Genomic DNA, 12,511 nt, shown 5'->3' on the forward strand with positions numbered 1-12,511 from the left:
TGACTCAGAAGCCTGTGGTCTCTAATTACCTATGAATACAGCAGGCTTCATTGAGGTGTTACTGTACAACATTCTGTCTTGTCATAGAAACCACAACTTTGTACAAAGAGAAAAGCAATTATTGAGCACTCTTTTAACAGACTGTTAATTTGATTGGCAAAGCTCTAGTTCTGTTGCTGAGTTGATTTGTATTTCTAAAGGCATTCATTCATTAATAAGTAGTTGCATTTTAAGGCAAATTGAATACAATGAGTGGAATTGTTCATAGTAATAGGCTGCCAACTTATTTGCACATCTTGGGAGAAAGTTTATAAAATTTTTATAGGGTTCATGATTGATTTAATATTAATTAAAAATACCCTTAATTTTCCCCAATGATACCCTATGGAAGAGCTTGGGGCCCGTCTTGAAGAGGATGAAATGGTGGTGGTGATCCATTCCCCGAGATCCAGCAAAGTACTCTGTCCCCAGCACTCGAAAACAGCTAGTTGACACAGGGGATGTGACAGGTTTTATCCAATTTCACATACAAAGAAATGATTTAAAACCACTTCATAAACTGCGTAGGAATCAGCATTTCAGTTTTTTCCTGGATACTAATGCTAGGTTTGAATATGATATCAGCTATTAAGACTCAAAGTAGAGTCCAAGCTGAATTCTGTCAAACATAGAATAACCTGAGAATTATCTGGAGTCAAGGGTGAGAGGGATCCTTTACCTTCTCATTGATACTCTGCATTCTGGGAGTAATATACACGTAGAAGCTTTGTTTGCTGTTTTGCTTGTTTTTACTGCCATAAGGGGAAAGGAAGGGTAGTAACTCTTCTGATAGAATTTTATGAAGTTACACATCAAGGACACCTTTGTTATGTGATGTATTCATCAGGTTTCTGCAGTCAGTTTGACCCTGCCAAAGTAAATATATGGGAAACTGTTATGAAAATAAATCATTAAACTTTCCTAATGATATAATGATCTATCAACTTTTTAAAAAATGTAAGTATTGAGATTAAAGTCTTACCCTCACTGGCAAGTGCTATGCCTTTGTTCCTATAGTTTCTTTGTGTTAAGAATCTGTAGGTAGCATTTCTAATGAAAATATTTCATTGGTATTAGTCTAAGTAATTGTGATGGCAGATGTTATTGTTGAGTTGCTCAGTCATGTCCGACTCTTTGCGACACAAGGGATTACAGCACACCAGGTTTCCCTGTCCTTCACTGTCTCTCGGAGTTTGCTCAAACTCATGTCCATTGAGTCTGTGATGCCATCCAACCATCTCATCCTCTGTTGCCCACTTCTCCTCCTGCCTGCAATCTTTCCCAGCATCAGGGTCTTTTCCAATGAGTTGTCTCTTCGCATCAGGTGGCCAAAGTATTGGAGCTTTAGCTTCAGTCCTTCCGATGAATATTCAGGGTTGATTTCCTTTAGGATTGACTGGTTCCATCTCCTTGCTGCCTGAGGGACCCTCAGGAGTGTTCTTTAGCACCACAGTTCAAAAGTATCAATTCTTCAAGGCTCAGCCTTTTTTATGGCCCAGTTCTCACATCAGTACTTGACTATTGGAAAAACCATAGCTTTGACTAGATGGACCTTTGTCAACAAAGTGATGTCTCCACTCTTTAATATGCTGTCTAGGTTTGTCACAGCTTTTCTTCTAAGGAGCAAGCGTGTTTTAACTTCATGTCTACAGTCACTATCTGCAGTGAATTTGGAGCCCCCCAAAATAAAATCTGTCACTGTTTCCATTTTCCCCCTCATCAATTTGCCATGAAATGATGGGACTGGATTCCATGGTCTCTATTTTTTTGAATGTTGAATTTTAAGCCAGCTTTTTCACTGTCCTCTTTCACCTTCATCAAAAGGCTGTTTAGTTCTTCTTTACTTTGTGCCATTAGGATGGAGTCATCTGCATATCTGAGGTTATGCAGATTGGTATTTCTCCCAGCAATCTTGATTACAGCAACTTTTTATTTGACATAGCATAAAACTAAAACTTAATAAATTCTAACTGGATTAGGCAGTAATTTGAACTGTATAGCCTTTACTAGGTAATAGATTTTTAAAATCATTTTTAAAAGCACAAACTTGCTCATAGATTTCAAATCTGATGGGAGTAAGTCATTAGTATTGTCTGAAACTAGGTGGAGTTGTGTTTTTTTTTTTTTTTTTTTGGACGAACTGTGCAGCTTGTGGAATCTTACCTTAGTTCCCCGACCAGGTATTGAACCCGTGCCCTCATCAGTGAAAAGTGCAGAGTCCTCACCACTGGACCACAAGGGAATTCACTGCAGGTCTTTATCATTTATGTTCTATCATATCACCTTGTCTTTTAGACAGAAAGTTAAATGGACTCTGTTGGAATATATATTCTTTAGGACACACTTGTGCTGGGCCTAGAACCTGGTCCTGAAATGCCCTCCTGAGGCTTAGCTGGCTCTTACTGTTCTATTCAAAGTCATGCAGCTGCAGCAATTTGAGTAGTTAGATCATTTTATAGACTCAGGTTACTGCAGTGTTTTTCTGGTTGTCTTCCTCTGCTTTGCACTGTTCAGGAAAGATTGGGGGAGCATGGTTACCTCAAGAGCTATCTAAGGGTTAAATATTATGAGTGGCCTCACATCTCTGGTTCAATGTCAGGGAAAATGTTCATTGATTTAAGTAGGTGTTATAGCTCAGTAAAGAATGGCCCTATGTTTGGCAAGAAAGCAGATATGGAAACTGTACTCACAGCCAAATTCACATGAATGTAGTAATTGGTTAACGTCAAAGGAAATGATTTTGACAGATTTACACGTTGGGGTGGGTTAGAAATCCATGAAAATTCAGGATTCAAACGTATTTTTATCTTGAAGTGGGAGAATCTGCTACAGAAGAGAAAGCAGCCTTCTGTAAATGAAGTGCCACTGGCACATCCAGTCCATTGTGTTTCGATTCCATTGCAGTGCAGGTAGATTTGATGTATCCTGTCAACACTCTTTTTTGCTTTCTCTTTAGACTCAGAAGTAGATCAACCCAGAGAAGAGAAGAAAGAATGCTACTATAATCTAAACGACGCCAGTCTTTGTGACAACGTGCTGGCTCCCAATGTCACCAAGCAGGAGTGCTGCTGCACGTCCGGCGCTGGGTGGGGAGATAACTGTGAGATTTTCCCCTGCCCGGTCCCGGGCACTGGTAAGAATCGGCTGGGCGCTGTGTTCACACTGCTGTCTGCTGGGTGCTGTTCATGGGTCTAGGAGTGTTCTCATTTGGGTTACTGAAGCCTCAAAGCGCTGACATCTGCTGGTACCTGCTGTAGTCAGATTGAGGTCAGATACCTTCTAGTGGGTTTCTAGAAGGCTAGAAACCAAACCCTGTCCCGCCTCAATATAAATTCTTGAACTTCTATGTATCACAGAATATGCTGTTATGGTGACATTCCATATGATATTTTATCAGAAAGATAATTCAGTTTTATTCCATTTTTAATGTAAAAGCAATGATTTTTTTCTAACACTGACACAGGGTTGTTCCTAATTAGAGTTTGTATATTTAAGCTAAGATTTTTCTTGTTGGATTCTTATTAAAAATTTAAGATACTAGTGCTCAAGTCGCTTCAGTCGTGTCTGACTCTGTGTGACTCTGTGGGCTGTAGCCCACCAGGCTCCTCTGTCCATGGGATTCTCCAGGCAAGAATACTGGAGTGGGTTTCCATGCACTCCTCCAGGTAAAATACTAGAGACCATAGTAATGGTGAAATAAGTCATAACACTCAAGCACTTATAAGTAAAACATGGATAAATAACATGAGTGAACTACCAAGTATTTTTAAAATTATAAGTAAATTTATGAAGTCATTAGGTTTATTAGCACCTACTTTGTAATTCTGAGATTGTACTGAATTTATTTGTCTGAATTAGATGGCACGGTTTGCCTTTAAGTTACTGAATTTGAGAAAGCAAAACTGAATTTAAAACATACTCATGGGGAAAAAAAAACTCATGGAAGATTTTTTTTTTTCTTTTCCCCAACTTTTTTTTTCCCTTGTCTCTTCTGAAATCAGCTGAATTCACTGAAATGTGTCCTAGAGGGAAAGGTTTTGTCCCCTCGGAAGAATCCTCTTACGGCGTTGATGGTGAGAACTATAAAGGTCAGTTTCAAGCAGAAACTAATTTGCAATGAGTGTTCATATCTGCCATTCAAGTGAAGCATGGCCTGTGTTTGAATTCTACCCAGTAATCTCTAGGTAGAACTGTGGCTTGGAAATTAGAACATGTAAGACTGTATGACGGTGGGACTTAAGATTCTGAGTTTCCACCTCTGAAATGATGTTTCAAAGGCTGTCATGAGGATAAAATAAGGTAACATACGTAAAAGTACTTAATACAAAATTCTGTACTTTAATAGATTTATTCTTTTATTCCAGGACAATGTCAAAAATTGTACGTTAGGACCAATATAAATTTGATCATTATGTTGGCCTTTAATGGTTATCAACAAAGCAAAGATTTTTGCTTTTTTAGAAAGCATCCTACTTTGCTAGGACCTTTTACTAATGGCCATAGATTAGTGATAAGGAATGGAAAAGAAGAAAGTGAAAGTCGATGTGCTTTATACATTTCATGTTATTAGCCTGTAACTCTAAAATAAATTCCAGATTTTTTACTTTGGTGAAATTTAAACTACACATATGAGTCTTTCCTTATTAACCACTCACTTTAACATCTCAATGATAGAGATATTATGATCATTTTTCCCCCATAGATGCAGATGAGTGCCTACTTTTTGGACAAGAGATCTGCAAAAATGGCTTCTGTATGAATACTCAGCCTGGTTATGAATGCTACTGTAAGCAAGGGACATACTATGATCCTGTCAAGTTGCAGTGCTTTGGTAAGTTTTAAGAGGATATTTTGTGATGTGCTGTGAAAACAGATGGGAAAAAAATAGTACTGTTGTGTATAAAAAGTTTCTTAGAATCTAAATCTCATGTTGAAAAGATCTGTAAATGTTTTATGCATTTTTTTCTTGAGCAATATTTCAGAAAATAAAAATCCTTCAAACTACTGTTTGAATAGATTTTGAAGAGTTAATATTCAGTGTGGAATTATAATTCAGGTCACTGGTATAACTGAAATGTTCTTTTGGTCTGGGGAGCCTCCTGTTTCATCACTCATACCATACACTGAAAGTCATTTTTAAATACGGACCCAGACTTTAATGCCTAAGCAGAAAACCATATATACTATGCAGAAAAACATAGCAAAAGGAAATAATTTTAAAACTGTCATAAAAAGGCATTTTATCTTAAATTTCTAAGTATATCCTGTTCTTAAATGTTTTCTTTCCTTATTTAATGTCAGCAGCTGTAGGGCAATGTTATTTTTCCAATCAATACAGCTTAACATTTTTATAGTCAGAGCTGTTCTCTTTTGGATGATGATGTGTAGCTAATTAAAATGTGGCAGACCTTGAAATCTGGACTAAATTTAGCGGTGTATTAAGTTTGGTTAAGTGTATGAGGTGCAACCGATTGCTGATTTTCTTTCATTTTTTTTTCCTCTGAAGATATAGACGAGTGTCAAGACCCCAGCAGTTGCATTGATGGCCAGTGCGTTAATACAGAAGGCTCTTATAACTGCTTCTGTACCCACCCAATGGTCCTGGATGCTTCGGAAAAAAGATGTATCCGACCAACTGAATCACATGGTGTGTTTGGATGTGAGAAGCAAGTCTGTGTCCAAATAAATGTCATAAGGTTTTCCTTTTGACTGAAATGTGAGCTGTCGGAAAATAGAAAAACGGATTCCTTGGGTATTTTGAAAAAATTAAAATGAGATGCTAAGAGAAAGAATAAGTTTCATATCATCAATGTGCAGATTTAACACCCTGCACATACTGATTTAATGGACAACAGGACAAGGAGTGACTGAGCAGATGGCAGAGCTCTTCCATACCTGAGGGTTGGTCATATTTAACCCTCGAAGGCAACTGAGGAAGATGAAAGTTGAAGGGAAAATAATTAGGTTTGCTTGACTGGATAGAGGACACAGATGAGGCTGGGCAGAGCAGAGGGCGGAATTCATCAGTGGTGGAGGGCTCCGCAATCCATTGGTAGGAGTCCCTATTCATCCCTGAAAAGGTGATGTGCTCCTAATAATTAACTTAATTGATCAGTGTATCAGCACATTCAGGAGACTGCTTTGGTTGAAATCTATTGAAAAATAGAAAGGTTAAAATTAAGAACCTTAGGATGAAGTGTCACTAGTTCAGGGCTTTGACAGATGAAATGGATGAAAAAGGCCAAAATTTTGTGCAGAAGGAAAAGGTAGGATTTGACAGAAGAGTAAATGTGAAAAATCAGATATTGGAAGAATAAGAAGTCCATCAGGATTATGAAGTACAGGCAAGATCATGGAGGGTTTTACATAATGTGGAAGCTACAGAGGGAAGGATTTAATTGGAACATGATGGGCAGGTTGAATTTCAGCGGATGGAATGACACCCAGTTGGAGATGACAGAGGTTTGATCCATGGAAAGACCAGGCTGGCTTCAGATTTCTACTTGGAAGTCACGCTTAGAAATCGGGATGGAAACTTTGACACTCGCTGGCTTCTACCACAGTGTCTATGAAATAGGAATAGCAGTGCAATTGTCATGGAACCGTGTCTTCCCTTTCAGAGCAAATTGAAGAAACCGATGTCTACCAGGATCTGTGCTGGGAACACCTGAGTGACGAGTATGTGTGTAGCCGGCCTCTTGTCGGCAAGCAGACGACGTATACGGAGTGCTGCTGTCTGTACGGGGAGGCCTGGGGTATGCAGTGCGCCCTCTGCCCCATGAAAGACTCAGGTGAGCCCCGGCCAAGTCCTTCTGCTCGAGGTGTTTGTGACCCAGTTCTGCTTACCTCCTTTGGAAGCTGATAATTCTCTTTTACTTAAATACTTTCACCTTCACTGCTGATCTCTTACTTTCGTCAGAGAGGTATGTGTGCACACATGGGTGTGTGTGTGTGTGTGTGTGTGTGTGTGTGTGTGTGAGATGCACATTACGGGAGCAGATTACATAACATCTGACTCCTGGTTTGCCTCCAATCCAGACATTGTCATTAATTTTTGAAACCCTCATTTTATTTCCCTCCAAAGAATGATAAATGACCCAAAGAAATATAATGCATCTTAGCAGTTGGTGGCAGAGGTCTTGAGAATTTATATTTCCTGATACTTCTTTCTTCCTACAGTCCTTCTCACTTCTGATAGTTTCTGCTTAGAGCAAAAAGTATCAGGGACTGGACACTCTCCATAGGTCAAAGCTCGTTTTTATGTCAACCTTTTTGTGGAACAGAAGGGTTCCCCCCTCCACAGAAGGGTTAGAACCATGAAGAAGAGTATAAAGTAAGTGAAATGTGTTTGAACAAATCTTCTTGACTTTCAAGTTTAGTGTGTGCATGCCAAGTCGCTCCAGTTGTGTCTGACTCTTTGCGACCCTGTGGACTGTAGCTCGCCAGGCTCCTCTGTCCGTGGGATTCTCCAGGCAAGAACACTGGAGTGGGTTGCTATGCCCTCTTCCAAGGCATCTTCCAGCTCCAAGGGTCAAACCCATGTCTCCTGTGGCTGCTACGTGGCAGGCTGAGCCACTGGCGAAGCCCTTCAAGGTTTAAACCTGGGGTCAAACCGAAAAAGTGGGATCAGCGAGCTCTCAGTCTCCTGCCTTCTCTTCATCCGGGAGGAGGACTTGAAGGTACCAGCCCTGGGCTCCAGGCTGGGCTGCTTGGTGACTGTTGGGGTCTATGTTGATTGGCTATTTCTCTTCTTACCACTGCAGCTACTTATCGCCTGTTAAGACTTGAAAGTCTTCGGTATAGCATTTTTGTCTTTGACTATAGAATTGCTTGTTAAAGCTAGAAAAATTCTGTGTGGGTATATAAAGTGCAGGAGTTCATCATGAACAAATTCTCAGAATGGCAAAGAGGGAAAGAATTGCTTGGAAAGAGGAAATGCTCTAATTTTTAGTTAGTTAGAATGTAATTTTCCAATCATTTAATAAATTAACTTTTTAGCTTGGAAATAACTTAAAACCAAGGTAGCATAAAAAGAAAGTAATTTGAAATGCCATAAAAGGAAAAGGAAAAGGAATAGCAAAGCGGGAAGAACAGACACATAAAGATAGAGATGGTAATGCTAGTAGCCCAGAAACGGAAAGAGGGTGGGTTCTGGGACCAGAAAATGTGGGTCTGGAATTCAGAGCTGCCCATGGCTGTGGCATGAACTGGGGAAATAGAACCTCACCCAGTGCAGCTCATTTATAAAGTGAAGGCATCAATCTTGTTGTGTTGTTGTGAGAACTGGGAGGATTTAGGTGGAGCAGGGTAACCAGGAGTGTGGCAGATTATTAGCATCACTGTTGCCTCTGTTCCTGGCAGATGCCACAAGGAGAGGAAGATGGAATCTGAGGAAGTGAATATAAGATATATGACTTGAGTCATCTTCTCATGATGCTTGGATAGCTCAGATCTTTCAAGTATACTTAAGCAATGTTTTTATTGTTTACTTTAAAAAATATATATATATATACACACTTCTAAAAAATTATGAGGTATGTCCCCTTCCCCATCACAACTGACTCTGCTCCTTGAAAATGTTCACTCTTTTTCTTAAATTAAAGTACAGTGTTGATGTATCATAGAAGTTATAAGTGTACAATATAATGATGCACAATTTTTAAAAGTTATACTCCATTTATAGTTATTGTGAAAAACTGGCCATATTCCCCATGTTGTACAGTATATGCTTATTGCTTATTTTATACCTAATAGCTGTACCTCTGAAGGTATTCACTATTAACAGTTGGTTTTGTCATCATCCAAATCTTTAATTCTATGTATTGATTATTGCTATATTTTAAGTTTTATATTAGTTATTATACATTTATATTTATAAGAATATTTATGAATATATAAATATTATATTTAAGATATATTTATATTTATTTAGAGAATATATTTAAGATAATATTTATATTTAAGATAATATATATTTATATTTAAGAGAATATTTATATTTAAGAGTATTTAAAGCTGAAATCTGTGTCATTGATTTTAGGCACATGTTTTTTGGTTTACTCTTCAGCATCTCTGAAATTGGGGGTATTGTATAACTGGCATCTATTAATGGCTACAAGCTGTTTTGTCACATCTTAATGTCTATTATTTCAGGATGTATTTTACAGTGTAGGGTGTCATGGAACTGGTGAAAGATGGTAACTTTTAAATGGATATGCAAGCTTTGTTTTATGCATGTGCAGGCATCTGTTCAGTTCAGTTCAGTCGCTCAATCATGTCCATCTCTGTGACCCCATGGACTGAAGCAAGCCAGGCTTCCCTGTACATCACCAGCTCCCAGAGCTTGCTCAAACTCATGTCCTTTAAGTCGGTGATGCCGTCCAACCGTCTCAACCTCTGTTGTCCCTTTCCCCTCCTGCCTTCAATCTTTCCCAGCATCAGGGTCTTTTCCAATGTTCTTCACATCAGGTGGCCAAACTATTGGAGCTTCAGCGTCAGTCCTTCCAATGAATATTTAGACTGATTTCCTTTAGGACTGACTGATTTGGTCTCTTTGCAGTCCAAGGGACTCACAAGAGTCTTCTCCAACACCACAGTTCAAAAGCATCAGTTCTTTGGTGCTCAGTTTTCTTTATGGTCCAACTCTCACATCCATACATGACTACTGGAAAAACCACAGTTTCGACTAGATGGGCCTTTGTTGGCAAAGTAATGTCTCTGCTTTTTAATACGCTGTCTAGGTTGGTCATAGCTTTTCTTCCAAGGAGCAAGCATCTTTTAATTTCATGGCTGCAGTCACCATCTGCAATGATTTTGGAGCCCAAGAAAGTAAAGTCTGTCACTGTTTCCACTGTTCCCTATTTGCCATAAAGTGATGGGACCAGATGCCATCATCTTAGTTTTTTTAATGTTGAGCTTTAAGCCAACTTTTTCACTCTCTTCTGTCACTTTCATCAAGAGGCTCTTCAGTTCCTCTTCACTTTCTGCCATAAGGGTGGTGTCATCTGTGTGTCTGAGGTTATTAATAGTTCTCCCGGAAATCTTGATTCCAGCTTGTGCTTCATTCAGCCTGGCATTTCATATGATGTACTCTGCATATAAGGTAAATAAGCACGGTGACAGTATACAGCCTTGACATACTCCTTTCCCAATTTGGAACCAGTCTGTGGTTCCATGTCCAGTTCTAACTTGCTTCTTGACCTGCATATGGATTTCTCAGGAGGCAGATCAGGTGGTCTGGTATTCCCATCTCTTGAAGAATTTTCCACAGTTTGTTGTGATCCACACAGTCAAAGGCTTTGGTGTTGTCAATAAAGCAGAAGTAGATGTTTTTATGGAACTCTCTTGCTTTTTTGATGATCCAACGAATGTTGGCAATCTGTGCAGGCATATCTTGAAGATATTATGGATTCAGTCCCAGACCACCACAATAAAATGAATATTGCAATAAAGCAAGTCACCTGAACTTTCTGGTTTCCCAGAGCACATAAAACTTAAGTTTACATTGTAAAGTATTTATGTCTATTAAGTGTACAGTAGCATTATGTCTAAAAAAAAAGTACATGCCTTAATTGAAAACACTGTATTGCTAGGACATGCTAACCGTCATCTAAGCCTTCAGCAAGGTATCTTTTTGCCGGTCGAGGGTCTCGCCTTGATATTGATGATCACTGACTGGTTAGGGGATGGCTGCTGGAGACGGGGGTGACTGTGGCAATTTCTTAAAGAAGACAACAGTGGAGTTTGCCATTTCAACTGATTCTTTCTTTGCAAATGATTTCTTTGATATGCAATGTTGTTTAATGGCATTTTACCTAATGTTGAACTTGCTTCAAAATTCAAGTCAATCCTGTCAAACCCACCTGCTGCTTTCTCAGCTAGTTTTACGTGATATTCCAAGTCCTTCATCTCAACATTCAGTTAAATTTGCTGTCTCATATGGGTGGGGTTTGTGGCAGCCTACAGCAATTACAATGGTAACATTGAAGATCAGTCTAATAAATATCGTAAATAATAATGTTTGAAATAATGTGAGAATTTCCAAAATGTGGCATGGATAGGAAATGAGCAAATGCTGTTGGAAATATGGTGCCAATAGACTTGCTTGATGCAAGGTTGCCGCAAACCTACAATTTGTTTTTTTAAAAAAAAAACACAGTAAAGCAAAGCATATTTAAACAAAGTATGCCTGTACCATGTTTTATTTAATCACCTCCGGCACTGGACATTTGGACTGTCTTCCCCCACCCTTGTCCTGCCCCAATCCTGATTTTCCTCTTAAAACCAATGCTGCAGTGAACCTTCTTGTATGTATCTTATATGTAGCTGTGGAAGTATCTTGATAAGAAAATTCCTACAGATGAAAATACTAGGTCAGGAAGTATGTGAACTTTAAATTTACCTTTTATTCTCCAAAAATACAAATTTACGTTTTCTCCAATAACAGTATTTGAAATGCCTTTTTCATCATACCATTTTAGCACCAATAACTTTTAAAGACTAATCATCTTTAAAATTGTTATAATATGCTCAAGAAGGGTATCTTATATGCATCTCCCTTATTTCTAGGGAATTTTGAGCATCTTTTCCTTGTTTATAGATGATTTATTATTTCTTTGTTAGTGAATTATTATATCCTTCGACCATTTCTTTGATTGGACTTTGTGTCTTTTCTTACTGATTTGTAGGAGCATTGTTGCATATTCTATTTACAACCCCAACATTTGGGTTTTGGCATGCTTCCTGTTATGGAAACTCCTTTATGAAAGGTTCTGCACGTATTTTCATTTTATTCTGTCCCTGTCCTGATCCTGTGATATTTAAGTATTTGCTGCATGTAAATCTGATGAGGCAGTGCCTTTGCAAATCAAATCTAAGTTCAAGTTAGATTTGACTATTCAAGTTATTTTGGTGTTAGAAATTAATTTTGAAATATTACATCAAGTTTTAAGCATGCATTTATTTTTGGCTGCGTTGGGTTTTCACTGCTGCATGTGGGCTTTCCCTAGTTGCGGTGCTCGGGCTTTGGTAGTTGTGGCTCAAGGGCTCTCTAGAGCTTGGGCTCAGTAGTTGTGGCGCACAGACTTAGTTGCTGTGAGGCATGTGGGGTCTTCTAGACCAGAGATGGAACTCATGTCCCCTGCATTGGCAGGCAGATTCTGAACCACTGGACCACCAGGTAAGTCCCTCATCAGTTACTTTTAACTGCTGCTGCTACTGCTGTTAAGTCTCTTCAGTCGTGTCCGACTCTGTGCGACCCCATAGACGGCAGCCCACCAGGCTCCCCCGTCCCTGGGATTCTCCAGGCAAGAACACTGGAGTGGGTTGCCATTTCCTCCTCCAATGCATGAAAGTGAAAAGTGAAAGTGAAGTCGCCCAGTTGTGTCCGACTCTTAGCGACCCCATGGACTGCAGCCCACCAGGTTCCTCGGTTCATGGTATTTTCCAGGCAAGAGCACCGGAGTGGGTGCCA

At 39.2% G+C, this 12,511-nt stretch overlaps 1 protein-coding gene across 13 annotated transcripts in view; it reads left to right on the forward strand.

Annotated features, from left to right (window-relative positions):
• Positions 1–12,511, forward strand: part of LTBP1 (latent transforming growth factor beta binding protein 1) — a 434,653-nt gene that overhangs the window by 388,740 nt on the left and 33,402 nt on the right. For all 13 annotated transcript variants that reach the window (XM_070476676.1, XM_070476671.1, XM_070476680.1 and 10 more), the window contains 5 exons: positions 2,996–3,172; positions 4,041–4,127; positions 4,742–4,870; positions 5,546–5,686; positions 6,660–6,830. In XM_070476676.1, the coding sequence (XP_070332777.1) occupies positions 2,996–3,172; positions 4,041–4,127; positions 4,742–4,870; positions 5,546–5,686; positions 6,660–6,830 (705 nt within the window). The remainder of the gene's footprint in view (positions 1–2,995; positions 3,173–4,040; positions 4,128–4,741; positions 4,871–5,545; positions 5,687–6,659; positions 6,831–12,511) is intronic.

This window comes from Odocoileus virginianus, chromosome 2 (assembly GCF_023699985.2).
Source record: "Odocoileus virginianus isolate 20LAN1187 ecotype Illinois chromosome 2, Ovbor_1.2, whole genome shotgun sequence".
Lineage (NCBI taxonomy): Eukaryota > Metazoa > Chordata > Mammalia > Artiodactyla > Cervidae > Odocoileus > Odocoileus virginianus.